Source organism: Acanthochromis polyacanthus, chromosome 19, assembly GCF_021347895.1.
Source record: "Acanthochromis polyacanthus isolate Apoly-LR-REF ecotype Palm Island chromosome 19, KAUST_Apoly_ChrSc, whole genome shotgun sequence".
Lineage (NCBI taxonomy): Eukaryota > Metazoa > Chordata > Actinopteri > Pomacentridae > Acanthochromis > Acanthochromis polyacanthus.
This window is the reverse complement of record NC_067131.1, coordinates 17519004-17546910: the sequence shown is the minus strand read 5'-3', so window position 1 is coordinate 17546910 and position 27907 is coordinate 17519004. Positions and strand designations below refer to the sequence as shown.

At 41.3% G+C, this 27907-nt stretch overlaps 1 protein-coding gene across 4 annotated transcripts in view; it reads right to left on the bottom strand.

Annotated features, from left to right (window-relative positions):
• grid2ipb (glutamate receptor, ionotropic, delta 2 (Grid2) interacting protein, b) overlaps window positions 1–27907 on the bottom strand; it is a 45108-nt gene that overhangs the window by 6564 nt on the left and 10637 nt on the right. For 3 of the 4 annotated variants that reach the window (XM_051939074.1, XM_051939075.1, XM_022214109.2), the window contains 14 exons: window positions 20629–20907; window positions 17232–17317; window positions 15067–15136; window positions 11887–12039; window positions 11582–11737; window positions 10543–10694; window positions 9341–9475; window positions 7933–8018; window positions 7535–7685; window positions 6664–6965; window positions 4091–4837; window positions 2817–2969; window positions 2356–2443; window positions 1802–1891 (listed from right to left, as the gene is read on the bottom strand). In XM_051939074.1, the coding sequence (XP_051795034.1) occupies window positions 1802–1891; window positions 2356–2443; window positions 2817–2969; window positions 4091–4837; window positions 6664–6965; window positions 7535–7685; window positions 7933–8018; window positions 9341–9475; window positions 10543–10694; window positions 11582–11737; window positions 11887–12039; window positions 15067–15136; window positions 17232–17317; window positions 20629–20907 (2648 nt within the window). The remainder of the gene's footprint in view (window positions 1–1801; window positions 1892–2355; window positions 2444–2816; window positions 2970–4090; window positions 4838–6663; window positions 6966–7534; window positions 7686–7932; window positions 8019–9340; window positions 9476–10542; window positions 10695–11581; window positions 11738–11886; window positions 12040–15066; window positions 15137–17231; window positions 17318–20628; window positions 20908–27907) is intronic. The other variant, XM_051939076.1, reaches the window with a different exon arrangement.

Here is a 27907-nt window from a genome sequence, read left to right as displayed (position 1 = left end):
TGAAATGACTCTTTTTTTTTGACAATACTTTTTGCTGCATTATGTTTTTTGTATCTGAAATCTCACATAGCACACTGAACAAAAATATACGTATCATGAGAACATTGTGCTCCAACGATATTAAACAGGAAAAAATCCTCAAAATAGAAACAGGGTTGAATTAAATTAATTGAATTAAATTTAGTTAATCATTCCACAATCTATTACCGTCATTATCACTTTTCACATTTTTCAACACTGTCATTTATTCTTACTATTCTTCAAGTGTAGCTTCACTAATCCAGTCTAACATACAAGCATTAAGATAAAGATAATCCTCTTAAAGGCTCTTTTTATGAGATTTTGAGCATTAATATAGCAGTAATATTGCAGCTAACAAGATTTGGTGGAGCACCAGCAGAGTGTAGTTACTCTCCCTCTGTGTATATTGTGATCCCAGCTTTATATGTTTGAGAGGTGGTCCGGTCGCATGAGCATGTGAGTCCCTCCTGTTGAAATTGTTGAACGTCCTCATGTTTCTATATCCTCAACCACATTGTAAAAGCGAGACAGATTTCAGCCGGTAGTCCCAAAAAAAACCCAACAAAGAATATATATTTAAAACAAAAAAAAAGCACTTAGAAAGATGACCTTGCGATGAGCACAGGCGGGTGTTATGCATGTGTATGTTCCGTACGGACACCGAATTGCGTGACCTAATATGTAGCAGGTGGCGGGAATTGATGGGACTCATAAACACTAACGCAATTCAATCAATTTTTCCTTATATGATTTCCAACTGAGAAATTCCGATAAATCCATAGCGATCAATTTGTAGTAGGATTGGCAACATGTAATCGTCATTTCTGACCTTCCCTGAAAATTTCATTCAAATCCATTAATCTGTTTTTGAGTAAAGTTGCTAACAGACAGACAGACAGACGTATGCCAGTTGTCACATATCTCCGCTGCGTTTCTTGGCGAAGTAAAAAGAAAGTATTTTATTAATGCTCTTTCCCTAACAAGAAGAGTCTTTACTGCTGTTTTGCACAATGTGGACTAAGAACTAACAGGTGATGTGAAGATAATGTTACTCGTGTTGAGAACAACTCGTTCTGGCCATTTATTGTATCTTAGTTAGCTGGGCTGATTGATTAGTTTTTGTTTCTTGACCTTTCTGGCTGTAAATAAAACACAAAACAACAGGGGAGGTGTGTCTGATGTGCTCATTGGTTTTGGTCCGAGATGCTGGTGTTCTAGTGATATATTCACTGTTCTGAATGTCATATACTGCACCTTGCATTCTCCTCCAGCTAGTTTGGCTCTTTTCAAGACAGTGCATCAATTCATAACTTCAAACCTGCAGCCATTTAGTGCTGATAATCAAAATTAACATTTTTTATTTGCTATATTTGTCATTCTGTTATGAAGTTATTGGATCTAATGTCTTGTGGAAGTACAGTGTACATTATATTTTTTAATATCTGACGCCAGTGATGCTGTGGATGATTGGTTTTGGTAATGTTTTACAAACTTTAAATTAAGGGTTTGGTAAAAGGAGATGAGTACTTTGAAATTATGCCCACATATTCACGACAACTACAGCTCATATTTGTGCTGTCCCATTTATGAAATGAAAATATGTCCTCCGGAGTTCCACACTTTGGGTGTAAGAACAGACTTTAGTGTCAAAGATTAAAAGTGAGGCATTTCCCATTAGGAAATTTGCAAATTGCATCTCTGTTGTGAAAATGAAACCAAATCAGCTGTAAAATGTTGTAACAGGTATTAATACTCTCAGTCAGGTTTTTGTGGTACTCACAGGCGTTGTAGGCTTTCTTATGAGACAGAATCTCCACCACATCTTTCTTTTTGAAGTTCTCAGGCAGGAAGGCTGGCTCTGGAGGAGAGACTGATAATTTCAACAACAGTGTAAGGATTCGTTCTCCAGGCACCGGGGGTCAACACACAATCTGAGTCACTAAGGCTGAATGTGGCAGGTTGATGGGTTAATAACACAGCTCTGCCATTAGAGGCCGAATGGTCTCTGGACTGTAGCTTTTCTTCAACACATAACAGCAAATTGTGTTTTTCTCTGGCAGGTCTGTGTTATTACAGAAGAAGAGAGGGGTTATGGTGCCTTATGGAGAATGCATTAGAGGTGCAGGTGAATGGAGCAGCTCCAAAGCAGGTTATGGAGAACATCATAACTGTGAAGGTACAAACAAAACAGGTGACATCAATAAACAGATGCACATACTGCTATATAATGCAAAGGAATTATTTTAATGTTGAGCATGATCAACAAAGATATGATGATGATGATGATGATGATGATGTATAATAACAGGTAACCAGAGATTCAGAATAACTTACTGGATCTGCGTTGAGTCCCAAAGTGCAGATCAAGGTCTAAGTACTTCACCATGTCAGTGAGCTTGTCGTACTCTGAATCCTCTCCAAGCTAAACAGAGACAAGGACACACACTCAAGGGTTTTGTAACCTAGAAGTAGCTTTTGGAAAAACTGCTTTCTTGCACAGATTATCAGATCTTATCCATGTGCGATAGGGTTGTGAATTGGGATCCTGGCAATGAGCAGAACAAACATGACACGAATGCTATTTACGAAAAACAAGATTGTTGCTTTGATGCTGCCATGACTCATCAGAGACAGATAAGGACGTCTTTCCAAACACAGGAGGAGGAGCGTGGGAGGAGTGAGAAAAGTCACAGTCGAAGTGGGAACATTCACAGGTGGACTTACAGAGCCGCGTATGTCCGTATCCAGCATCGTACTAGTGAGTAAATGCAACAGAACCAAAGACTGCTGCTCACCTGGCCCCATATTGTTCCCTCAGAGTTCTCCACCTGCTCCCAGCGCAGCCTCTTCACACTCATGTGGTTTGCGTCGGAGGCCTGTTGGCCTGGCTTGGGCAGCGGAGGCGGGTCACAGGGTGGAGGCAAAGGTGGAGGTGGAGGTGGTGGAGCCTTTAGGTTAAAAAACACGCAAGACATATTGTTCTTGAACGCTACAAATAGAATGGCTCACAAGTAATGTTCACACAAGTTCAAAGCTGGTGTTTGAATTAAATTCCCACTCATGAGTTGCTTGAAATCTGCACAAAATGAATCAATAAAATGAAAGTCCAATTTACACGTGAAGCTACAGCCTAATGTGAGATCACACATAATAAAGAACACAGATGCTTTACATTGACCATGCTTTTCTGTCACACTTTTCCTTTAATCCTCTGAACCTCTAGTAGTTTTTCTAGTTGTTTTTTATGCTCCTGTCACATTTTTATTCACTGTGGGCTCATTTTTCACTGCAATATAAAGCGTAAAGGAACAAAACAACCATGATTTGAAGGAGACAGAACTCCAAAATGTCTTTTGTACAGTTAAACACAGCTATAATGCCATACATCTTAAAAAGTTGAATTTCTTTTCTTTTTTTACTAAGTAATATTAATGTGTACGACATGCTCACAGTTGTTACCAATATAGGAAAATAACACAGTGGCTCTACATTTTTAATTTCTTTCCATACTTCTATCTGTTTTGAGTAAATACAGTCTGCAGTTCAGCCCATTTCATCCAAATAGTCCCTGAATGTTAGCCACATGACTGTAGATTGTAGCTGAATCAGGTGTGGGTTCTTGGTTGTGCCGAGTAAAGCATAATTCTTGTGTACTGCAGATAGTTTATTTTGGCAAAATTCCAAATGAGGCAAGATTTTGAAGAAATATCACAACTGAAAGATTCTCTCTGTTTATACAGTTTGTTGCTCTGCTGCATACTTTTTTTAAAGACTTTTAAACACACTGGTTTGTGGTTCAGAGGGTCAAAAAAATATTTATTGGGTTGCTTTTACTGTGCTTTTATCTTCCTCTCGGCGTCTTCCATTTGCATGTACATTCTGTACGATGCCTCGTATTTTTGCTCGCTTTCATGGTTATTTTTATGTGACACCTCTGTTGCTAGGAGCTAAATGCGGTGGCACTGCTGCAGTGAACCACCGTGGGCTTTAGTTTTCCTTGATTTCATCTGCATATCTTATTTGCATTCTGCAAAAGAAAAAAAGAAAGTATTGTGAATGCAGATGTTACCTGCTGTGACGGATGATCCTGCCGTGTGGTTTCATAGGTCTTGGTGTAAGTAGGGAGGCTGGAGTGGGAACCGGGAGGCTGGGAGAGCAGCGATGAACCTGCGGGGCCTTTGCTCTGACTTTGAGACAGGCTGTGGTCCTGCAGGGACGGCGGCAGCGGGCCCTGGTAGCTGTGTTGGTGATGGAGCTGGTGGTGCCTCTGGAGGACGAGCTGGCTCGGCCTCAGCACCTGAGGGGACGGCTGGGGGGAGGGCTGGCGGATCGGTGCCGGCTGGCTGAGCTGGCGGGGGAGGTAGCTGGGGCGAGACGACCGCAAGGTGGTGGTGGTGCTCAGGATGGTGTGCCGGGAAGAGGTGGTAGTCTGGAAGCGCTGGTGAGGTTTCTCTGCTTCGTCTCTGCTGGGGAGAACTTTGTGCAGAGGAGAGCGGCTGGACAGGAGGGTCCTCGGAGGAGGCGGAGGAGGAGGGATGATGGGGTGGTGTGGCTGGAAGGGCATCCGGCTGCGGGGGACGTGCTCTGGAGAAAAGCGTACGGGCGGGAGGGGGTCGGTGAACTGGACGGGAGGGGGTATGAGAGCCTGGAAGGGCGGGGGAGGCGGAGGACTCTGGGTGGGAGGTGGGGGGATTGGTTCGGATTCAGAGGAGTAGGAGGGAGACGAGGCCTCGTCGCTGCTACTGTGATCCTCGCTGCTGGCGCTGCTCAGCTGCCGAGGGATGAAGCCCAGGTCCTGGTCCTCCAGGAAGCTCATCTGGAGGGAGGAGGGGGCCAGAGTCAGACCTGAGAACCACAGCTTTCACCTCCACAGGCTAAAAGAATACACTAAAGCTCCTCTTAACTGTAAAATCTTACTTAAGTTATTTTTAGGCTAATTTCTACCACCATTTGTTGCTTGCACTGTTGGAAATGTAGAGACAGAAATCTAATCAACTGCAGTACTATACACACTATACAATGAGTATATCATTAACAAAAATTCACATTTGTATTTTGTTGTTTTTTTTAACTACTTCTGGAAAGAGAGACTAATGAAAAGCAACAAAAAGCTAAAAAAGAAATGAAAAGAAGCCCTGCTATGTTACAGAATTTTCAAATACATGCACTTGAATGTCTTCCTGCCCATTTACTTATAAAACACAGAATTCTAGCATTATAACGTCGAGTCTACTGTAAAATACCAAATAAACAACTCTGCACTATATGCTGCTCTCCCTGTTTCTAAAATAAGCACTGAAAACTCCTGACAAAGGCGTTACACAGCTACAAAGATAAATGCTTCGACATCAGCCAGAGCCTTATCATAAACTTAAACTCTACTGTATAACGGAGTATCATGTTTTACTTACAGGCACACCTCTTCTTCTGAAACCATGACAACCACCTTGATATATCTGTTCATGTGACACAAGTGTTCATTGTAGCGTACATTAGAGCTGCTCTAATGTAAACATGCAACACTACAACGTAATTACTTCTCTACAGGCGAGTTTGCTTATTATTTATTAATAAGCAACACGCGCAAACAACAGATTGTCTTTTAATGATGCTATATATAAAACACTTTAGCTGATAGCACTGTTGCTATGATGTTAGTATAATTACCAGGAACAAGAAAACACCACTGCAGTCTCTTCTTGCTTCTACAGTAAATCTTTCGTGCAACTGTGTCAGAATGACTTTGTTATTTGACCCAATCGGTATTTTTTTTAAGTTGGTGGCAGTGAAGCTATGAATATAATAACTGGGACGAGACAGAACCTGGTGATCAGTTTATTTACAGCAATTCTATTAAGGTGTAAAAGTTGATTTAAAAATGACTTATTTGTGTTTAAAAATGGCAAAAGTAGTAGCTTTAAATTTCAGATACACATAATAATCAGTATACACGTTATTTCTAACCTCATGATACTAAAAACACATGATCTGTGCACACAGCTTCCAGTTATTCCTCTCACTGAACCAGCATCTGCAAGAGTTTATTGAGAGAGCTGAATACAACACTCAGCCTTGATGCTAAATCTGCTGACCGCTCACCTCAAACTGAGGTTGGTTTTTGTTCTTTCTCTTACAAATTTTTAATCTGTGGAGGCTTTTATAATTGTAAAGCTCACCCAGAGCCTAACAGAGAGAGCAGGAACATGAATGACGTCTGAGACCTTAAATGGGCTAATGTGATTGTACTTCCTCCTGCTGCCATGAAGGGATGACGTCAACAAGAAAAAAGGCCTTGGATAACATATTTTTATATCTTATTGACTCTGACAACAAAGTGATTAAATATCTCAAAAGATAAGGGAGTCGAGACACAGCGGGTGGAAGCAGATTATCTGCTAAGACGGTTTATCTGGATGTATCGTCTACAGTTTACACACATTATTCTGTGAAAAGCGTGACAGGTTGTGTTCCCACATCGTCAAAAAAACTCCAAGAAAAGAGAAGAGAGTTGTATAAATCTACATCTCTCACAGCAGTTCAGTGATGGAATAAGTGAAAGTCACTCATGAATCGACTGAACTAACTAAACTCTAGGCTTTAAACCAACTTAACATAAAAACAAAGTGTATTTCTCCGCCTCACCTCCTCGTAGTCGTTTTCTCCGGGTACGAAGTCGTCCACCAGAGTGACCCGGTGGCCCAGCTGCTCGCTCAGGGCGTCCAGGAACTTGTCCGTGTCCCGACTGCGAGGCGGACGGGAGAAGGTGAACAGCTTCTTGCGGCGGGTTAATGTGTTGGGGCCGCTGTCTGAGTGCTGAGGGGAGGCGGGGGGGCTCTCCAGGCTGACATAGGGGTTGGAGTCCTGGCTGCTCTGGTGGTGTATCTCGTACACTGGAGTGGGGAGAGGCTCCTTCCAGGACAGCGACAGGCCAGACTTACGGTTACCTGGAGGTGGACAGTGAAGGTGGCTGAGTTTGACACTCGCGCTGCACATGTTTATGCCATCTGCTGAGTAAATTTAACTACATTACTTTGCTTACATAACATATTATGCCACTTATTCCCTCTAGTAATTATCTGTGACATTTCTTTGCCATGTCATCACCCCAAAGATCATTTTTTCTGAGCGGTAACCATGGCAACAAAAAGATAAACTGCAACCCTGCAGGCTTATGTGCACATATAGAGTGAAGGATTTGAATGAGTTCTAACCCAAACACATTCAAAACTCAGTGCCTCTCATGCCATGTTTACATCAGACTGGAATAAAAAAATGACACTTTTACCAGCATAACCCAGTTTAGAAGCTTGTATTTAAGGAAACCTGACATGTGAACATGGCATCACTCATGCACCACCAAAGCCCCAAATTATGTGGTTTTCATCACTATATATTCATTCATTTATTATTGAAATGCGGGGCTTTGGTGGCTGATGGCTTTAAACCACTGATGAAAGCATGTATCTGAAAGCATCTGAGTGTGGATGTGGGCGACTTTTAGGACCCAGAGTACCTGTGAGAGGGGGGAGTGTGAGCGGGGACAGAGGGCGGCTGTAGCCCTCAGTCTGTCCCGACACCTCGGGCTCTGCCGAGGAGCCTCCCTGCAGTGGTGACACACTCTTCCCTGTGTACACGTTCTCCAGCTCCGTGTACACACCTGTCATCTATAGGTGGAGGCATGACCAGCTGGTTAGCACACAATTGCTGCCGTTCTTTGAAGGTCTGCCGCTTTCAAGTGTGTGCACATCGCAGGCTAAATGCGAATTACATTTAATATCTCATGTTGAAGTGCAGTAATTACAAGCAGACCTTCAAATAATGTGAGACTAGAGAGCACAGACAACATAACAAGCATTCATAATGCCAATGTTGCTGAGCAGCTCAGTGCTGGAAAGCTGCTGTTATACCTACATGATTGAGGTCAGGGGACTCGGGGAAGGAGGTTCCATCTCCTGACTGCCTCTCCTCCGGGCTCCCAGATTCATCGACATGAATTCCTAAAGCACAACAAAGCATGAACAGTGACGCGAGGACGTAAGCCTCCTCCATCCATCCACCTCCAGCCAAGAGGAGGAGAGGATGAAGCAGAGTGGGACAGCGTGGTGGAACAGAAGGCACAAAGCTTGGCTCTTGGAACAAGAGTTAGCAATGGTGATGGAAAACAAAGGGAAATATGAATGTAACACCTGAAGCCTGATAATGTATGAACTGCTGATGATCATTTTAGTCTTCAGGTTCTCAAAGAGAACTTATTTCGTGCACATCTTTTCCAGAAACAGTCTACTGTTTGTTCCAACAGCTGCACACAGTCACACCTGGGAGCTGACCGGTGCAAATACAGCCTTATTACTAAACATTAGTTAGTTCAAACGGAGCAGCTGGAGGTTAGATAATCTGCTCAAAGGGATATCAATACTGGAGTAATTGCTCAAGGAATGCTAAGTGTTTCTCATTTACTGCCTCTACCTGGATTTTACTTGCATATCCAGGGATTACAGCCAAAAGGAAAAGAGTGCTATAAGAATGAATAAAAAATGATGAGATTCCATTGAGCATGCAGGAGCTGTAATAGAAAAGCTGTTTCACTGTTCTTGTTAAAGCTACAGTTAGGTTTTGTCATTTTCATATGACAACTTAAGTAGATCTGGGATACATGGTAGCACACAGTTGCTTGTGTGCACACCCAGCAGTTACAGATCAACACTAACGCCTACGCTTTTAGCTCCATTTTTGGTCACTACCAACTCCTGAGGGAAATATTTGGTTCTATAGAAGCTAAACGTTCACAAGCTTTAACATTAATCTCTCAACTTTGCCTGTCTACTGCTTTGGTCTACAGAACAGAGGAAAGGTTGAAATGATACTATGATTAGAGCGAGCCCACCCATGAAGTCTAATTAAAGCTAGGGTAGGTATTACTTATTTGGCCTCATTGGGCAAAAAATTCCACATGAACCTTTTCTGCAATACAGAATTCAAACAACAGAAAACTGGACTTCTTCTCATCTTGGCTCAGTTTTCAGGCAATAGAAAAACTAACTCTGGAAAATTCAACCAATCACAGAGCTTTTGACTGATCACCCAATACAGGATGAGTAGCAACCAGGTTTACTGTAGAAAGGATTCTGGCATTTTTTTGTCTTTTCCAAAATTCTACTGCAGTTTCAAGCCAAATAATGATGTTTGGGAGCTTCGAGGCTATTGTAACTTTGTCTAAAACCGAACCAACCTCCTGTAGATTATAATGGTTTTTGCTATGGGCTAACAAAGCCTCGTCTCCTGGTGAGGTCTCTCTGGGATGTTATTAGATGTAGCATACCCATTCCCAGGTGAGTCCCGATGATGCAGTCATCGGAGCTCCTCTCTCGCATGCTGCTGCGGTACGACGTTCCCGTCACACGCATAGAGCTGCTCCGCCGGTGGTGCTCTTGACCTCCGTCAGGCTCTAACACTGCTGTAGAACACACACGCACACACACACATTCAACATCATGCTTTGATAAACTTTGTTGTTTACAGGCTAATTATGCAGCAAGCCCTTTTGTAATCATGTTAATTTAATAGTCGTTTTTAATCATCAGGACCCCTTGAACACAGCCAGTAAAAAAGGAATTCAACAATAGGATACTATCATCACAATCAAATAGTTTTTTCATATGGGTCATTTCCAGAGGTGGAGGACATTTGGGCTTCAAAATGTTTGAAAAATGAACCTTTTCTTTTACAATTTTCTGCTACATTTTCATCAATATTAGGTGAATAACCAATAAAGGCTTGATTGGCTCAGCTTACACATCAATGGCATCATTTTTGTTCCCTGTTTTATTTGTTGTATGCTAACCCAACTCTAATCACAGTAGCAGGGTTGCTAACCCATGCCAATGTTAGCTTTTTCTCAGGAGTAGAAGCTAGATATTTAGCTAGCTGTTACTGCTGACCAAAAGGACAAACATACTGATGGAAAACAGTAAAGAATTCCAGTGTATCATGTGATTCATACTTTTCTCCTTCTACCAGCTAAAAAGATTATGCTAACAGGGTTGTTGTGGGACACATGTTTCATGCATAATAACAATTATTTAAAATATTATATTGATTACAAAAATATTCCCACATTATAACAGACATCAACGAAAAAATAATAGCAAAAAAGGAGATTTAAATTTTATTTTGACTGTTTTATTTGAGATTCAATTTCGCCATCAAGGGGGTTGGGAAAAGAAAAAAATGTCATTTTAGGGGCAACTCCAGACCTATTCAGTATTTTAAAAAATATCTTCAAACATTCTTTCCTGCTATGTTTTTTAGATTTGGGCTCATGATAAGTAAATTTACACAACAACCACATGTTTTAGTATTTTGTGTATGGATTATTTGAAATTTGATTGGTGGAATGTAAAATGTCCAATTCCGGTATGACCCATATCAGTTTAACAACTAACTGATTATCAGCTGCTCATATATGTTTCTGAAATGCATCCCCACATGGAACTTCTCTCCATTTTGTATATTCATGCTCACCGCTGCTCTTAAAACCCAGGAAGCGTGACAGTTTGCTCTGGCAGCGCTCCTGTTCGTCGTAGGTCAACAGCTGGTAGATGAACTGCCAGATGAGCTGCTTGGCCGGAGTGTCCAACACCGGAAACACATCCACTATCAGGGTGTCCACGTTCCTGCAAACACAACATCTTTACATAACCAACCCCTGTTTACTGTCGGGTAAAGGATGCCCACTCAATGCAAGGATTTAGTTCAAATTTACACTCCTTGCTTCTGTAGCTGAGAGTGAGATAGAGGATGAAAACAGAATGTGAAAAGGTGGGAGGATCACAGGGATGTCAGCTATAGTAAGATGCATGTCTTTAGGGTTGGATGGATACTGTATGCCTGTACAGCAGAATTCAACAGGTATTTTGGTTTTAATCCTGCTGTATCAAATGTTTACATCATCTGAAGAGCATCTATCTCTCAACATCTCCTCATCCTTGAGGTAACATTGTGAAAGCCTAATAGGAGGAATAAATCTCCTGCACCTGTCTCTGTCTCTCCTCTTACACATCAATCATTTCCTCCACCTCTGTCACCTGCATAAAGAGTACAAACCACAGTTTCCCAGGCAACAGATAATATTCTGTGAGTACTTGTCAGAATAAGTTAGCTAGTTAAGAGAGTCCCATCACAAAGACAGTGTAACTGATGCTGAAAACTGAACTGAAGCTTGTAATTGGTGATTCATTTCAGAGCTGCACAATCAAGCATTTTTGAAAAACATTAGAATTAATGGGAATTACAGTGATAGTGTTGCTGTGGATTCACAGTGTTTCCTGCAGGAAACCTCAGGGTAAAAATGCTTTGTTCAAAAAAAATCTGACAGCCAAAAATGTAACTTTCCAAAATCCCCAGAACAAAGAATTTCACCTTCCAGCAGCTGCTTCTCTCCTCAAACCATGCCTCAGGTGTGTGTTTTGCTTATTGTGCATTGGCTTCCATCATTCATGCATCCCTCCATCTTCTAACTTTGTTCATATACGTGTTGTTCTCCACCCCTCCGCCTACTGACCTGTGCTGGAAGAAGGTCTCCAAGGCCTTGCAGACAGTGTATCTCTCCTGGATGGTCAGCAGGTGCTCTAGCTGCTGGCTGAAGGTTCGCCCGTGGACTTTAATGCTCGGTGGAAGAATCTCTGCCACCCACTGGAGGGAGCTGAGGGCTGGAGACCTGGAGAGAAAGTAAAATAGAAGATTTTTCAATTTATACATGTTAGAGTGATGCTTCTCCTTATTATGCGTCTTTATTCAAAAATACTACAACACAGGGTTGAGAAGTTTATCCCAACAGAATGTGTCATATTTTTGTCATACACTGACCTGGAGCGTGGTAATGTGGTGGGGGGCAGACCAGGGGATTCCTCTGGGTCAGTCTGGTCGGAAGAGAAGTCAGACGGACCTTCCTCCACCACCAGAGTGGGCATTGCCCCGCTGCCCTGCAGCATGGACACCACCTTCTCATGGGAACAGTTCCTACAGCAGAGGGAGAACAAATTAATGAACCTGGAAATGACAAGCAAATGATGAAGAGCTGATGGTTTTTAACTGTAAAGTAGATTCATTGGAATAATGGAATCTGCTGCATGACTTGATCCTTACAAAACTAAATTGCCCAATTTCTTTAAAAAAAATGTAAATTTTACAAACAAAAACAAACAAAAACATGCAAACACACACTTGGTCATGACCAATCTACATTTGATGAAGTTATATAGAGTCAAGCCCGAAATTATTCATACCTCTAGCAAATTTGACTTGAAATTACTTTTAAATGTAAATAAAAGCCGAGAAATTATTTTTTCCCACACTGATGGCTCTTGTACATCATCTTTTTATCTCATCTTTTTGGGAAACATCTGTCATTTCCAATTAAAAAAACCTTGCTGGTTGAATAACAGCAACTTCAAGTCAAAATCTGCTAATGGTATGAATAATTTCGGGGTTGACTGTACATTTATCAGATTAGTACATATGAACACTGATTCCATGGTTTCAGTCTGCTCAGCAACATGGCTGCTGCTCTAACAAGCAGCACTTACTGCTGTATTACGGTACAAAAAGTGAGAACATCTTGTTTTTTACATAATGTTTTTGGACAAGATTAATCCAAATTCAGATCATGCTCCTTCACTGCACTGTTTCAGCAAACTATCCAGCTGAGTTTTAAACTCAAAATAGCAGACAGCAAAAATGTTTTATAACTGCACACAAGCTGAGCATTGTCAAAATTATAGTTTTCGTTCATGCTAAATATTCCCATATTTCTGCAGATGCTGTTCATCGTATGCTCACTTTGTAAACACGACGTTGACGCTCCCACAGGTCTTGTACTTTATTTTCTCTCTCTCTCTGGTGAACAACTCCCACTGTTTTCCTGATCACCTACCGCTGCAGCACCGTGTTATCAGCGAGAGCAGCAAAATTATACAGCGCCAATCAAAGTCAGTACATCCACGGGAACAGCAGCCATGCGATTCTTCCTTCACATGGCTATCAGGGTGGAAGGATGACTAATACTGTTTCTTCACACAGCTTTGGAAATATTGGCTGATGTATTGTTTGCGATGTGGTATTTGCTGAGTTCATATATGTACAATTCAGTTTTCTCCACATTGAATTTCTCTTCTGCACTCCCACACTCACTTTCTGAGAAGGCAGAAGGTCAAGAAGTTGTAAAGTCCACAAAGAAGTACGAAGACTCCCACTAGGCCAGTTTACATAAAGCCTGTGATCACATGCACCGCCCCATGTATACTGTACGTGCACAGCCACACAGCAGGTGACTGCATTTTGTTTTCATTCACGTGCTTCCTCACGATAATTTGGAAGAACTACCTAATTTTTCTTGTGCTTCCACACTCTCAGGTCAAAATGCTTTAGTTTATTTAAGGTCAAATATGTGCACAAAATGAGTAACTTTTCCCTGCCTGCTTATTAATTACCAAACTTTGAATTTCCTCCTAATTAAAGCTGCATTAGGCAGAGGTCTGGAAAAGGCTACAACTAAATACTAAGGAATATAGCCCTCTTAATGCAGCTCATCCCTCTCCTCTCTCTGTTCAAAGCTCTTCCCACAAGATGAAGATGCACTTCAAACACAGTCAAACTACAAGTCAACATTCATTTGTGGAGTCACTCAGGAAACAAACATCGCTCTCCCAAGTAAAAAGTACACCATCTTATCTCGCTCTCGCTGTCTGTTGTGTTGCACTTTATACTCTCTGACCTGTTCTTAGTGAAAAGCCCTGTGATCAGCTAAAATCTCCTGCTATTAGCTACCTGCTATTTTCTAAAGACTGCAAATTGAGCCAAGAGGAACTGCAGAAAATCTAATTTCCCATCTTAAAAACATCTTTTTTTGCAAATAAGCAGATGTGTTCTGCTAATTAGTGAAATAAATGCTTTGTGTTTGTCAAATGTTAGGATGCTAACACCCTAAACTACTTTGATGACAATCTAAACATGAGAATTTCGCAATTTTGAACATGTTAGCATGCTAACATTAGCAGTTAGCATATTGCCCTGCTGTGTCTAATCCATTGACTGTATATAAAAGATGTAGCCTCCAAGTGAAACCACGGTGGAAGTAAATTAAAACGTCATTCTTTTTAACAGCCAACAGGAGGCGACAAAAAGAAGTCAGGTTGAATAGAAAGTTATGAAAAGATGATCTTACTTATCACTTGATTTGTTACCTCAGTAAACATGTTCCTACTAAATTAATGGTCTCAATTGCTGGCTTAAACACTCCTGGAACACAGCATTTAGTAAATTAGGCCCCAGTTTTGAGTGAAATAGCCGATAAAGCAGGTTATGTTTTATTGCTTTGTGATATAATAAGTTGCTACCATATTGGAATGCGTAGTGTTCTTAAGTTCTCTGTCAGATCTATAATTTGCTCATTACATCCAGTCTCAAAACAGCAAATTCTAAACTTGATGTTTCAAACCAGTAGTCCACAAAACAATCACACAATCTGACATCACAGTCGGTACATCCAACTTCTATATGCAGTCTATAGTCTGTCCGCAGCAAAGCCTCCAACAGCTGCATTAGATCTGTCAAAACTGTACTTCCACTGCTTTCTTCCACTGCCGCAGAGAAGAGTTACATGAGATAATACATTTTGTAAAGTTATTTTGGAGAGCTTAATTCATGCCTGAGTTTTCCACTTTACCCTGAGGGGAATTGACGCAGTGTACAAACTGCTTCTAAGTTGAAAAACTCAGCTCAGAAAATATGAAATAATGCTGAAAGAGAAACTATGACTAAACCAAATAAAAGCTTTATGTGTTTGTGATGGATTATCTGGCGCTGTGAAAGCTGCTTTTTGAAATTGAGCAACAATAAATGGCAGCAGATGGCTTCTCCTGGGGAAAAACAAACCCTGATGTCTAAATATACTGAATAAGTTCAAGAACTTGGATGGCAGACAAAAATCAAAACAATGCTAACTACTACTACTGCTAATTGTAACAGCGCTTTCCATTAAGGACAAACCTCATGTCCAGTCCATTGAGGAAAAGGATGCGATCTCCTGTTTTCAGTCCACATTCCTCAGCAGGGCTATCTGAGAGGGAGAGAAAGACGGCAGAAAATCAAACATCAATCAGACACTGAAACAGGATCCTGGCTCACCCTCTCCAGCTAACAAGGTACACAGAACAGACGGGCAGAACGGTGAGAGCTGGTGACTAATGTGATGCTGTCAATCTGTGTACGACATCCAACAAAGCCCATCAAGCCGCGAGATGAGCTCCGTGGTAAATCTTATTACGTAAGGAAACAGTGCTGTCAAAACAATCCCCGGTGGAATCGGTGCTGACTGCACTGTACTCATCGCCTCCTCATCTGTCAACTCACTGCTCAATTCTCCTCACGCTGGACTGTCATGTCATCGTCTTTGACTCAAAATTTGGATGTAATAACCTGTTCATGTGTTCATGCATTGTTCTGTGCAGGTTTCTGTCGTGGAGCTTGTGTCCAGATCACGATGAGAGCTATGCTATCCACCCCCACCATCTCCATATCAACCTCCATAAGGCCCACTGAGTCAGTCCGCTCTAGCCGCTTCAGCACATGTTGGTGGGAGATGAAGGTGGGCGGGAATCGGTTCCGTCATCATCAAATACAAACGCGCGCGCGCACACACACACACACCTCCCTCCTCACCGAGGAATCTGGCATATTCCCTCAACAGTAGCCTCTCTTGTCTGATACTTTTACTTCAGGAAGCAATAACAGTTAATTAAACAACCTTTTAGTTCAGGAAATAAAAAAGTAATTAGCATATTCACCACAAGCCCTAAGTAGCAATTATCCTGCCAAATATTTAATAATATAGATAATATAGCGAGTTTGACTGTTTGCAGCACTCTGTCATATTTAACTCAAACAAAAATGAATGAATAACAATTTAGCAGTGAAAATTGATAAAATAAAGGAAGTTTTAAAGTCATTCACTGTTCTGAAGTACATCTTAAAACATCAGTTCACAGCCAAAATACAGTATAATTCTGTTCTGTGAACTTTTTCTAACCTTTAAAACCTCTCTAGTCATTGATTAAACACATCTTCGTGTATGAAAGTTAAATATTTATAAGTGTTTTTGTAATAAAATAATCCCTTCCTGCTAACCCTAATAAAAAATTCTGCTTGTATGACTCGAGGGAATCAATGAATAAAGCTTTACAGTTATCCCATGTTTTGATGTAAATCGTGAAAAAAAAGCCAATTTAATCAAAACTAAGTGCTAGAAATGGTCTACAATCTGAAGAAGGACAAACCTAACACTTTAAAGAAATACTCTGATGTTTTGGGAAATACAGTTATTTGCTTTCTTGCCAAAAGCTAGATGAGAAGATCAATACCGCTCTCCTGTCTGTATGATAAGTAGTTGTTTTAGTGTAACACAAAGACTGAAAATAGGAGAGCACATAGGCTGCCTGGATTGTTTTCTGGTACATAACCGCCTACAAAAGCACAAATTGACATTTTTACGCTTATGCTTTTCTACAGATGAAACAAAGGAAATGAAACATGGTAGTAAGCGTTAGAGGAGCTGGTTACCTTGGGGCAGAGCTAGCTGTTTCCAGTCTTTTTTAGTTTTGTAGAAGCATTAAATGCTCCTCTGAGTGTTTACTACACAACCACACAAAATGAAAGGTAGCCAAAGTGAAAACAAAGAGGAATTTGTGTATATTTTTTAAGAGACAGATGATAAATCCTGATAACTGATAATTTTTACTATGATTTCAGTGTATAGCTTATTTACCTTCACACCTAGTAAATACCATAACCAAAGATTAAATAACAACTACAGTGTGTGTAGAAATCTCTGTTCAAATCCCTGAATGTGTCTGTGCAGCATTGATGGACTTCTGTGTACTTGCTACTGTACAGCACAGTCTGTTCTGAGTGATTTCCTCTTAACATTTCATTGGTGAGTCACGCAAATCCTCTTCCTGCGGCGCTCAAACTCACACACACAAAACACCTCCGATCACCTTCAACCTGCCGCGGCTGGCACCACAACAGACTCACCCACAGAAAAATACATCTGCCCCCTCTGCGCCAGCCAACACAGAGAGGGCCAAGCCGCCACACACGGAGAGGAGGCGTCTACCAGGACCGTACTGTACAGGGTGTTATTTTAGAAGCAGTACCTGGGATAACTGAGTCGATGCAGACGGGAGCGTGGCCTCGCAAGGTGAAGCCGAAGTTCTTCTTCCCTCTGTAGACACGAACGATCCTGAGGAGGAAACAGGCCGGAAGTTACATGAACAGTTCAACTGCAGATTTACCATAAGAGTCATGAAAACAATTCTTGACTTTCTATAATGACCAACTACTAAATTTGAGTGTAGAAGTTTGTCTCCTTAAAGGACTTTCAAACTGTTAAACTGGCACAAACTTCAAGTTAGAACAACTTGAACTGATGTGTTTGGTGTGTTTACTTACTGTTGCCTTCCATTAATGTCCATCTAAATACCAGCACTGCACTGTAACTTTTAAAGTGATTTTATTTTATCTCTCTTTTTAACCCAAGTTTTAATTTTTAGCTTTTATTATCATAAAATTTCATGTTGATTAAATTTCTTCATTTATGCTTTATTTCTATGATTCTAATGCATGCTTTTAATGTGTACATTTTAAATCATCTTTGTTATTAATTTCTTTGCCATTGTGAAGCACTTTGAATTGTCTTGTGCATGAATTGTGCTGTATAAATAAACTTGCCTTGCCTACGTGAAAAGCATTTTTTGACTTCTGAACTCTTTCTGTGACATTTTCAAAATTCTTATATGTGCTTCTTAAACATCAATTCACACTCAAAATGTGGCAAAAATGTAAAATGCTGCTTCAATGAACCCTTTTAATCCTTTAAAATCTCTCCTAAAACCTCTCTAGTTATTGAAAAAAACTCATGAAAACTCATCTTTGTGTACTAAAGTTAAATATTTTGATGTATTTTTCCATTAAAATTGCTTAGATGAATCCTGTACTGTTGTTTCCAGATCAATGGCTGCAGCTTGAGCATACCATCTCACCTAGGACTCAGGTAAAACACTGGAAAACTACTTTACGCTACACAAAGCCGTCACTGGTGGAAATGCTCAGCCACTAAGCTGACTGCTTATTTTATTCTTAGTGTGTCTTCCAGCATATAAAAACAACATACAGACTTGTTAACATGGTAAAAAACAAAACAAAAAAGCTAGAGGGGTTCTTTGATAATTTGTAGTAAGTTATTTATCCTTATGATTAATCCATTGTCCATTTGGTTAATGCATTTTAGTGAAAAATGCCAGAGTGTTCCTGATATCGCCAAATGTCTTGTTTTATCCAGCCAAGAGTCCAAAACCCACACAAACAGGAAACAAAAAAGCAGCAGCTGGAGGCAGTAAAGGATTGTCATTTGTCTGATTACAGTGTTAATCAGTTATTAAATGGTTGCCGCTCCATTAATCAGTGAATAGTTTCAGTGCTTTCACTTAACCACACTGATAACAGCCTTTCTGTGAATGAACGAGGAGCCCAGCTGTCTCTGTAGTGAGCGCTCACTCACTCACTGCTGTTTACAAGCCTGTTTATGCTGCATTTTTGTTTTGATTTGTCACTTCCTGTCGGTGGGAGTCTGAACAAGTGACGTTCTATTTTCTGCAAACTGACTTTGTCGTTTAGGCTGATAGCATCGTCTGTCCTTATTTTTTTACGTAACAACCCCAAGTAGTACAGGCTGATCTCCTCGCATCCTTCCTTGTGTTATATTCAACCAGCTTCCGGCCTAAATAAAAACAAACCGCGACATATTTAACGTACAAAATAGTTTTGACATTTTGCTGTTAGCAGTGCTCTGCTCACATCCACCCCAGCTGAGGAATACAAGCAGGAGCCACTCTGAACATCAAACATGAGAGTTGTGCTGTCTGTCTATCTACAGTGCGTTGCCATGGAAATGACTCAAGGCAACGCTGCCTTGGTATATAAACAGGGGGAAGACAAAAAAATAGACGAAGGGGGAGAGAAAACAGACAAATCTATTCTTTGATAGCCACGGTTAGAGGCTGTTATATAAGACAAGCGAAACGCAGACAGGCGCGCTGGGTGCTGTGTGTAGATGTGTGTGTTGGTGTGTGAGGAGGGTGCACACAGCAGCAGCCTTGAACACACTTGACAAAATAAGTGTCTGCGACTGTCGGGCTGCTCAAGGCCTCTCCTGATTCCAATCGCTCCAACTGCACTTCATAAATTTGTATGATTTCACATGAAGTCATCGACCCCCCCCCCCCAAAAAAAAAAAATCAATCAGCCGCTTCTAAATGAAATCTAGCGAGTCATAAACACCAGGCAGACTGTGCACAAGCTCCAATATTGGACCAAAAAGACAATTACCAATCTATAGTGATTGATTTTGAGTATCTATATCACAATAGATCATTTTGTAAACAGAACATCCACTAAAGTAAACACTTCAAACCTATTTGAAGGCGGATTCATCACCTTTTTACTCTCTGTCTATCTACTTCTCTATCTATGTGTATCTTTGCACCTTTCAATCCCAATTATCTCTTTTTCAACATCGCTACTCATCTTTCTATTTCTAACTCCACAGCTATCTTTTTCTCGACCATATTCTACTTTTTCACACCATCTCTCTATTTTTTCTGCATGTCCACCTCCATCTCTGTACCTCTACCTCGGTTTATTTTTTTCTTCTCTGCTTCATCTCCCTTCTCTCTTCCCATCTCTCTATCCTTCTAGCTACTGTGGAGACACAACAGTATTACACAACACTCTTGGGGCTTATTTAGTTTGGGGAAGGCACCAGCATGCAGCACAACTTCTCACTGACTGTGCCACTTTACCCCACATGAAGAAATCTCACAGTCCACTTGACTTCTATTGTTGTGTGACCCGCCGGTATTATTACACTTGACACACATGTATTTTCACCCCCATGTAACAGATCTCATGATGGATCTTGGGGATGTAGTTAGCCTGCTGAGTGTGGGAGTTCATCGCCACCCTTGTAATCCTGCACTAAGTCCACCGAGGTGTTATTAATTGGACAGTCGTGTAATCAGTGTGTTAGTGGGTGGAGAGCTTGAATGGTGAGCGGTTCTACAACAGCACAGCATTAACATTTGGATTAGTGGGGGGGTGATACGCACAGGGGGAGGGTAGTTTGAGTTTGAAGGCGCTAAAGATGTGGCCGAATGAAAAATGGATCTGAGCACTCACTGGATGTAAAAACATGTTCTGACACGCATAGTTTTTGGGGGTTTGAGTTTGAGCAGAGCTTCATGAGACTCCGAATAAGACGGAAGCTTTAAGAATCACAAAGCGGCAGGCTGTCCCTTGTTTCACATACATTTTTAAAACAGCTTGCCTGCAAAATATCAGAACACAAAGCGACTCTTTGGCTGATGCTTTAAGTGTTGAGACTAACGTGTTGGCAGCCTGAATTCTTACAGTCAGCAACACTTCAAACAGAGCCGGAGATACTCAAAAAGCACCTAACCACTATCAAAAACAACAAATTCTCACTTGTGTTCTCACCTCTGATTGGGTCCGATGGGCGGATGTGCAGGCATCCCGGGCATGGACTTCCTTAAGCCCCTGTCTCTCTCTGACTCCCCCCTCCCTCCGGGTTCTCCATCTCTTGGCACTGAGCTGGCCCGTTTGGACCCGCGGTGGCGGTCAGAGTGGTCTTCGCTCCGACTGCGCCGGATCCTGCCCTGCGGCTCGCTGATGCTTTTGCTGCGGCAGAGTCGGTTGATAACGTTCTGGGACACGGACTCGTCGAAGCGCTGCCGGTGCTTCTTGGGAATGAAGATTCTGGCGAACATGGTGGCATGTGAAGAAAACAAATTGGGTGATGTCAGCTGTTTGTCCACAAGAGTTGCCTCAGAAAAAGAAAAGAGACGGATGGAGGATGGATCTACATCACATCCACCTCAGTCCATTCTGAAACATTCATGGTGAGAAGACTTCCAGTGAAGTAACAGCCAGCCTGAGCGAAGATTAAAAAGTGATGAAGAGCTTAAACACTACTCAAACAAATTTTCCCAATCCAAGTCAGCTCTGATTCAACTCAACAGGCTTCCTCCTTCACGCCTCAGAGTCAAAGAAAAGAAAAAAGCCTTTGAATGACAGAGGAGGAGTCCCCCTGAAAGTAACTATTGTCCTGAGAGAGGAGAACTTGCAGGCGGAGAGAAAAAGCTCTTTTTCAGTGAGGATATCGTGGCATCACTCATTGCCTGCTGGAGTCTGACTGCTGCTGCAGCGTGAGGTGTCAGAGCCAGAATACAGCAAGAGAAAAAGGTGTGGGAGTGAGCAAGCATGGGATTTCTCCTCTGCTATCTCTCTCTCTCTCCATGTACAGCAGCTCTTCCTCTCTCTCCTACACTTCCGTCCACAGCTCACCTCTGTCAGTGTGATCACAGAGCAGGAAGCCGTCATCATCCTGTTGACCTCGGACCTTAGCAATTTTCACATTTTGATGAAGAAACTGAACACGTAACTCCTCCAGCTTTATAAACACTTTAACCAAATCAAAAAAGCACTCAGTAGGTGGTTAGATTTTAGCTAAATTCTATTGATGTAGCAGGTAGAGTGTAATACTAAATTACATTGTGTAAAATCACAGTGGATATTTATAGATCCATTATGATTTTACACTAAAAACTGGGGTTGTTTCCTTTCTTTTTTAAAGACCCCCTCTGGTGTTTTTTTATATACTAATGGACACAACCATGGCTGAGCATTTATACTGTGAACCAATTACTGTTCAAAATATGGATTCAGACCTCCAGGTTTTCATATGTAACATAAGGCGCCAACCCTGCCAACTTACCAGGAAAATCATTTTTATTCTTTAGAATCGGGTTTTACTTCACATATTTGTGGCAAAATTACTCCAATACTACAACTTCTTCTTGTGTAATATAGAATAGCTTTACAGAGTTTCAGTGAAGTTTCAGTGGTGGGGACTTCATAGATCTACATATTTTAGAAAAACAACACTACAGAGGCACATTTAAGCCATTTTAAAGGGGAACTTCGGTTTTTTTCAACCTGGGGTCTGTTTTTATATGTCATTTCATACATGTGAGTGATGGAGAAATTAATTTTCAACATAGCTCCAGTATTTAGCCAGGCAGGCAGCTTAGCAGCTCAGCTAGTGAAAAGTATGGGGCAACTTGCCCCCCACCCCCGCGTCAAAGTCCGCCCTAACGTGCTTTTGCCCCACACTGACCGGCTCAGATAGTCTCAATGAGTGTCCCACAACATACGAGAGATGACAAGTGAACGAAAACCTCCACATTACCTGGCGATCGCTCTTTGTTGTGGTCTGTATCCAAATCTCAGGACGCTAGAAAGCAAATCTGGTTCCGAAATCGCGCGAGAGCTACTGTTTAGCTACTGTTTTGTATTTACCGGTTTTGGCGCAAGCTATCGCGCGATTTCGGAACCAGACTTGCTTTCTAGCGTCCTGAGATTTGGATACAGACCACAACAAAGAGCGATCGCCAGGTAATGTGGAGGTTTTCGTTCACTTCTCATCTCTAGTATGTTGTGGGACACTCATTGAGACTATCCGAGCCGGTCAGTGTGGGGGAAAAAAGCACGTTAGGGCGGACTTTGACGCGGCGGGGCAAGTTGCCCCATACTTTTCGCTAGCTGAGCTGCTAGCTGAGCTGCTAGCTGAGCTGCCTGCCTGGCTAAATACTGGAGCTATGTCGAACATTCATTTCTCCATCACTCACATGTATGAAATGACATATGAAAACAGACCCCAGGTTGAAAAAAAACGAAGTTCCCCTTTAAGCCATGAGGGGATTATTTCCATGAGGAAAAACATCTAAATATGTAACTTTGATACTGTTCCAGTACAGATATGTGGATCAGATACTGCAGTGTTGGTAGCATTATTAAAACGTACTTTTCCCAATTTCCCTGTTTTGAAGGGAATCAAAAAAGGGAAATTTTGAGTTGAAATCTTATTTAAAACCAAACAGCTACTAGAGAACTTCACCACAATAAAAGAAAATAAGTTTGAAAAAAGTGATTAAAATCTGTGCATATCTGAATAATACTGCAGAAAACAGAAATCTGTAAAAGGTGTAAAATAAACAAACAAACAAAAAACAATCCACAAGATTGACTGAGAGTCCTCTGTTAAAGTCATCACATCGCTACGTCCCACTCACTGCGACTTTGCTGCTCTACATACACCTGATCTGGGTAAAAAGTCTTTGATTGGCTATAATCTCCTATCATGGACTAGAATTTCTACCGCCTGAAATTGGAATCTAGAGGAGGCGTAGGAGTCTACTTTCCTGTCAGACCACTTGAATTACAATATGCCGAAAGACTGAAATGGAAAGTTCGGTAAATGATACTGAAAATCTGATGCCTACCTCAGCATAAAATGAATAAAGCACATCAAGACACTCCTAGAGACACATTTTAGTTGCTACCAAAGATTCAGATCATCCACAATATCACATTTGATGGCAAACAAAATGTCAAAGAGGGGGTAAGTGTGAACTGTATGTACTGTTTTGTGCGGAGTGTTGGCTGCTTACCAAACAACAGCACAAACTAGAAGAACAAAACAAATCACTTCATTCAAGTGATCGGAACGGCTGCCAGGAGACAAAGCAGCCGCCCACACACCCAAACACACAATTTCTAGGACTGTACTTTTGAGAACATTCAAACTGTATCTACTTAGCAGTTACCTTGATTTGCTCTAAGGGGCGGCTCACATGATATTTTAACACTCATTATGGTATGTAAGAACTGTTATGTGACTCCATTCCTGGAAATTCTTTGTTTGTTAAACAATTCTAATGTTAAGTCTGAAATAAATGAAAATAACAAATTCAGCAGCCTGAAGAGACAAGAATGCCATGTAGACAAAAGATATTATATAATTCTTGAGCAATTGTTACCATTCTCATGTCTATATGGTAAATATGGAGCACAAAGATTCTCTGTCCACACATGTGAAGTTTCAGGTAGCAGATTCTGTTAAATTTGGCAACTGTCTACCAAGCATTTCCAGTCTGTACATCCTAAGAAAAGTAACAAACTGCTGGCAATCTTCTCGCCTATCTCTTCTAAGCATATTTCTCCAAATTTCCAACGAAGCACAACAAAGTAGGCCACTAAAGAAGTGTGAAGTGGACACAATCACCTCACCAGAATTATAAGCACACAGTATGCCACACACATTATATTAACACCATGTTCTTTTTCAAACCAGACTAGACGGAGAGGTGGAAAATTCTGTTCTACAAAAAGAGAAACCCCAGCTTGATACTTGAAGCGAGCCAGAAGTTAATTATTTGGTTCCGTGTTTGTTGTTAAATCACGTCGGCATTATTAGGACCAAACTGAGAGCTCCGATTTGCACAAACGACCATTCTGATTCCCACCTACACCAGTCTGTTGTGTTCTGATGAGCTGATTCTCTGCTGATCTGTGGATAAGATGAATCAGCCGTACGCAGACAGGCGGTGGGGTCTGTGAAAAGCAGCACCAGTCCAGTAATTAGCAACAAACACGCTAACAGAGATGAAGGAGAGGCAACGGCCACATATCCGTGAGAAGCTAATTAAGCTGCAACAGTACATTTGACAGCTAAATAAAGCAATTAGGACACACTTATTGGAGAGAGAGAGAGAGAGAGAGAGAGAGAAAGAGAAAGAGAAAGCAGCTTTACAGCGAGTAAAAGGCCCAGCTGCTGTATATTCTTTATCTGTTTAAGCATTTTAATAAAAGGCATTCAGGTAAATATGGTGCACCTTCAGCCCTTTTCTGTTCTTGCAGTGAGGTAAATAATGAGGCCTCATTTACATGTGGAACCTAAAAGGTCACAGCTTTTGTGAAAAACACTACTCTCCTGCATGAAGAGCTTTTTTACGAAAACAAAAAGTGCCCATAAGGTGTTCAAAATGTGTAATTAGAGTCTGAACTTTGTCTTTTTGAGGCCAATATTGATATTTACCAGTGCACAGAATCAATGCAACAGCTGCTATTCATCACTTTCTACATATAAACACATAAAAATAAACAGTTTTGATGAGTAATTTGGTCATTAAAACATTTCTGATACGTGTTGAGCAGAACATTTTATTGTCTTATCTCAAACATACAGTAGGACATTCTGTATTCAAATGTCCTGTTGCCTTTTTTTTTTTTTTTTGCCAAAATACGAGCCTCTTATGTGGTCGTCATATCTGAAATGCATAAAGCACAAAGGAATCCCTCACACTGGGCCCCCTAGTGGCTGCATTAATAAATAAAAGCTGCTATCCTCTTCACAGGAGCTCTCCATTCAGCACCACAACAACACAAGGCTGCAGGATTTTGCACAATTACCTCATGTTCTGCTTAACTCGTGTATTGTAATGACTTTTACTGGATCACAGCAGGTATATTTCAGTGTGATCCAAATAAAATACCACAAAATGTGACTCACTTTCTACATTACAATCATTTTTAGTTGTTGCATTCTGTGAAAATATTACTACACTGTCAGCAGGAGGGACTTCTCCAAAGCTGGAGAAAAATAAAATAAACCTCATAGTGTCACAGCGGTATCATCAGGGTTATTTTGATTTCGACTGGAGCTGATTTATTTATGTTCGGTTTTTACAGACAGTCTGTTTTCTAAATTTGCTGTGTGGAATCTGAAATACGTGGGCGTTCAGGCAGGGACTGTTTAATGTAAAATGCTGACAAGCTGCGCGATGGGAAGTACAAGACGCAGGGTTTGGGGGAAGGCGGTGTGATCCAGACAAAGTGCTAATCGACGTCGCTTCAGTTTTTACTTTTACTGCCAGTAACACTACCAGATGTGGTTGGCTGTGGTCAGCAGTCTGCTGAGCTGCACCCATCTGTACCCACACCCAACGCTGATGTCACTGTGCACTGGCACACCTGAGGGTACACAGTAGGAAGTTAAGCCACTGGAGGTCAGCAAAAACAAGCTGTTAAGGGAGGTTAAGTAAGTTTTTAAGTGTTAAACCTGCAGTGAGGAACTTCTGTCTTCCCCTTCTGGCAGTGAAAGTAATTACACAAACACTGTTGATGCATGTTTATGACTATTGCCATCTTTATGTAGGCTAATCCTTCCTCTAAAGGCAGAGTTCATCAGAGTAGCAAAAAAAGTTTATTCCATCATACTCCTAGCTGCTGTTATCTGCTCTATCTCCATTACATCTCTCCACAGCTCTGGCAAACTAGTCATTCGTTTTAACACGAAATGCAATTCTACCAGAGCACAGCATACAAATGTCAACACAAACAGATGATTTCAAACTCCGGCACAGTGCGAAACAAATAGATATACCTGTTGCCAACAGGCTTAATTATCATCGTGTGAACTCTTTTAGTGAGGACTTGAATGTAACAAACGTTCAGATAGATTAGATAGGATAGACAGATTCCAGTATCCAGGCGCTCAAACATGTTTCGTTCAATATAAATGAGAGAACAATGTACAAAAGAACCTGCATTTCACATCCAAATCATTCTGGTCAAAGAAATAGAAATATGGTAAACTCGAGGAGGTCCCCCCTTGTGAACACTGATCTTCTCTCAGCTATGCACATCTGCTGGCAGCGACAAAAAAATTAGATGCTATGGGTTAGGTCAAGGAACTTATTGCTCAGTGATATACAACCAAAAAAGGTGATATACAACTAAGGTAAGAGCTAGGAAATGTCGCTAAATGGAAGAACCAAATATAAACAAACAAAGGCCAACAAAGTTACGAAAACTAGCTACACAAAAACAAAACAACTAAAATCCTTCGCCCAAACTTAAACACAATAGGAACACCCATAACTCACAAAGAAAAGAGTGCCTAAAAACACATACCAACGACAGGCAACGAGTAACTTCTAAACAAGAGCTGCTAACAGAAGTAACAATTACACAAAGACAACGAAAGGCACCAAAGTCAATCATTCACGTTAAATCCCAGCTGCCCTGACGGCGAGGTTGCTTGAAGATTTATACTCCCCAGGTGTGGCGACTGCTGTGATTGGATAAAGGTGGACAGAACCAGGTGGTGGTCCAATCACATGGGTTGGGAGGCGGGGAGAACAAAGGCTGAGTGCAGGTCTTGAGGCTAAATAGCTGAGAGGGCTGGCAGCTGGGGCTCTGGAACAAGCTTTAAATCCAGCTGAGTTTACACAGACCATCTCCCCATACAACAGCTACATCACAGAAGCAAGACAACATGCAAACACCGGGGGCCGTGACAACGTCGTTGCAAGTAAACAAAAACCACAAACAGACACTTCACAATGGAGCTACGTGTCCTTGTTGTCATGCAGAGTGGCGCACTAGAAGTGTCAATCTAATAATTAAAAGTAACAGTCCCACACTCTAGCTTTAAGGTTTTTTCCCCCCAATATTTTCACAGCAGAAATTGCATTTAAGGAGCTTTACAAAACACTAAATAATTCTGAAGGTATAGCTTCTCTTTATGCAGGAAAAATGCACAACTGCAGCTCCAATGTACCAAATCCTCACCCAATAATCCAAGTTCAGCAGCAGAGCCAGTCATTTAAAAAGTGCTATAATGGCATAAACACACACACACACACACACACACACACACACACACACACACACACACACACACACACACACACACACACACACACACACACACACACACACACACACACACACACACGTTTGTACTTCTATCTTAGTGAGGACATCCATAGGTGTAATGCATTTCCTAGAGCCTTACCCTAACCTTAACTATCACAACTGATTGCCTAAACTTAATCCTTACCCTAACCCTAAC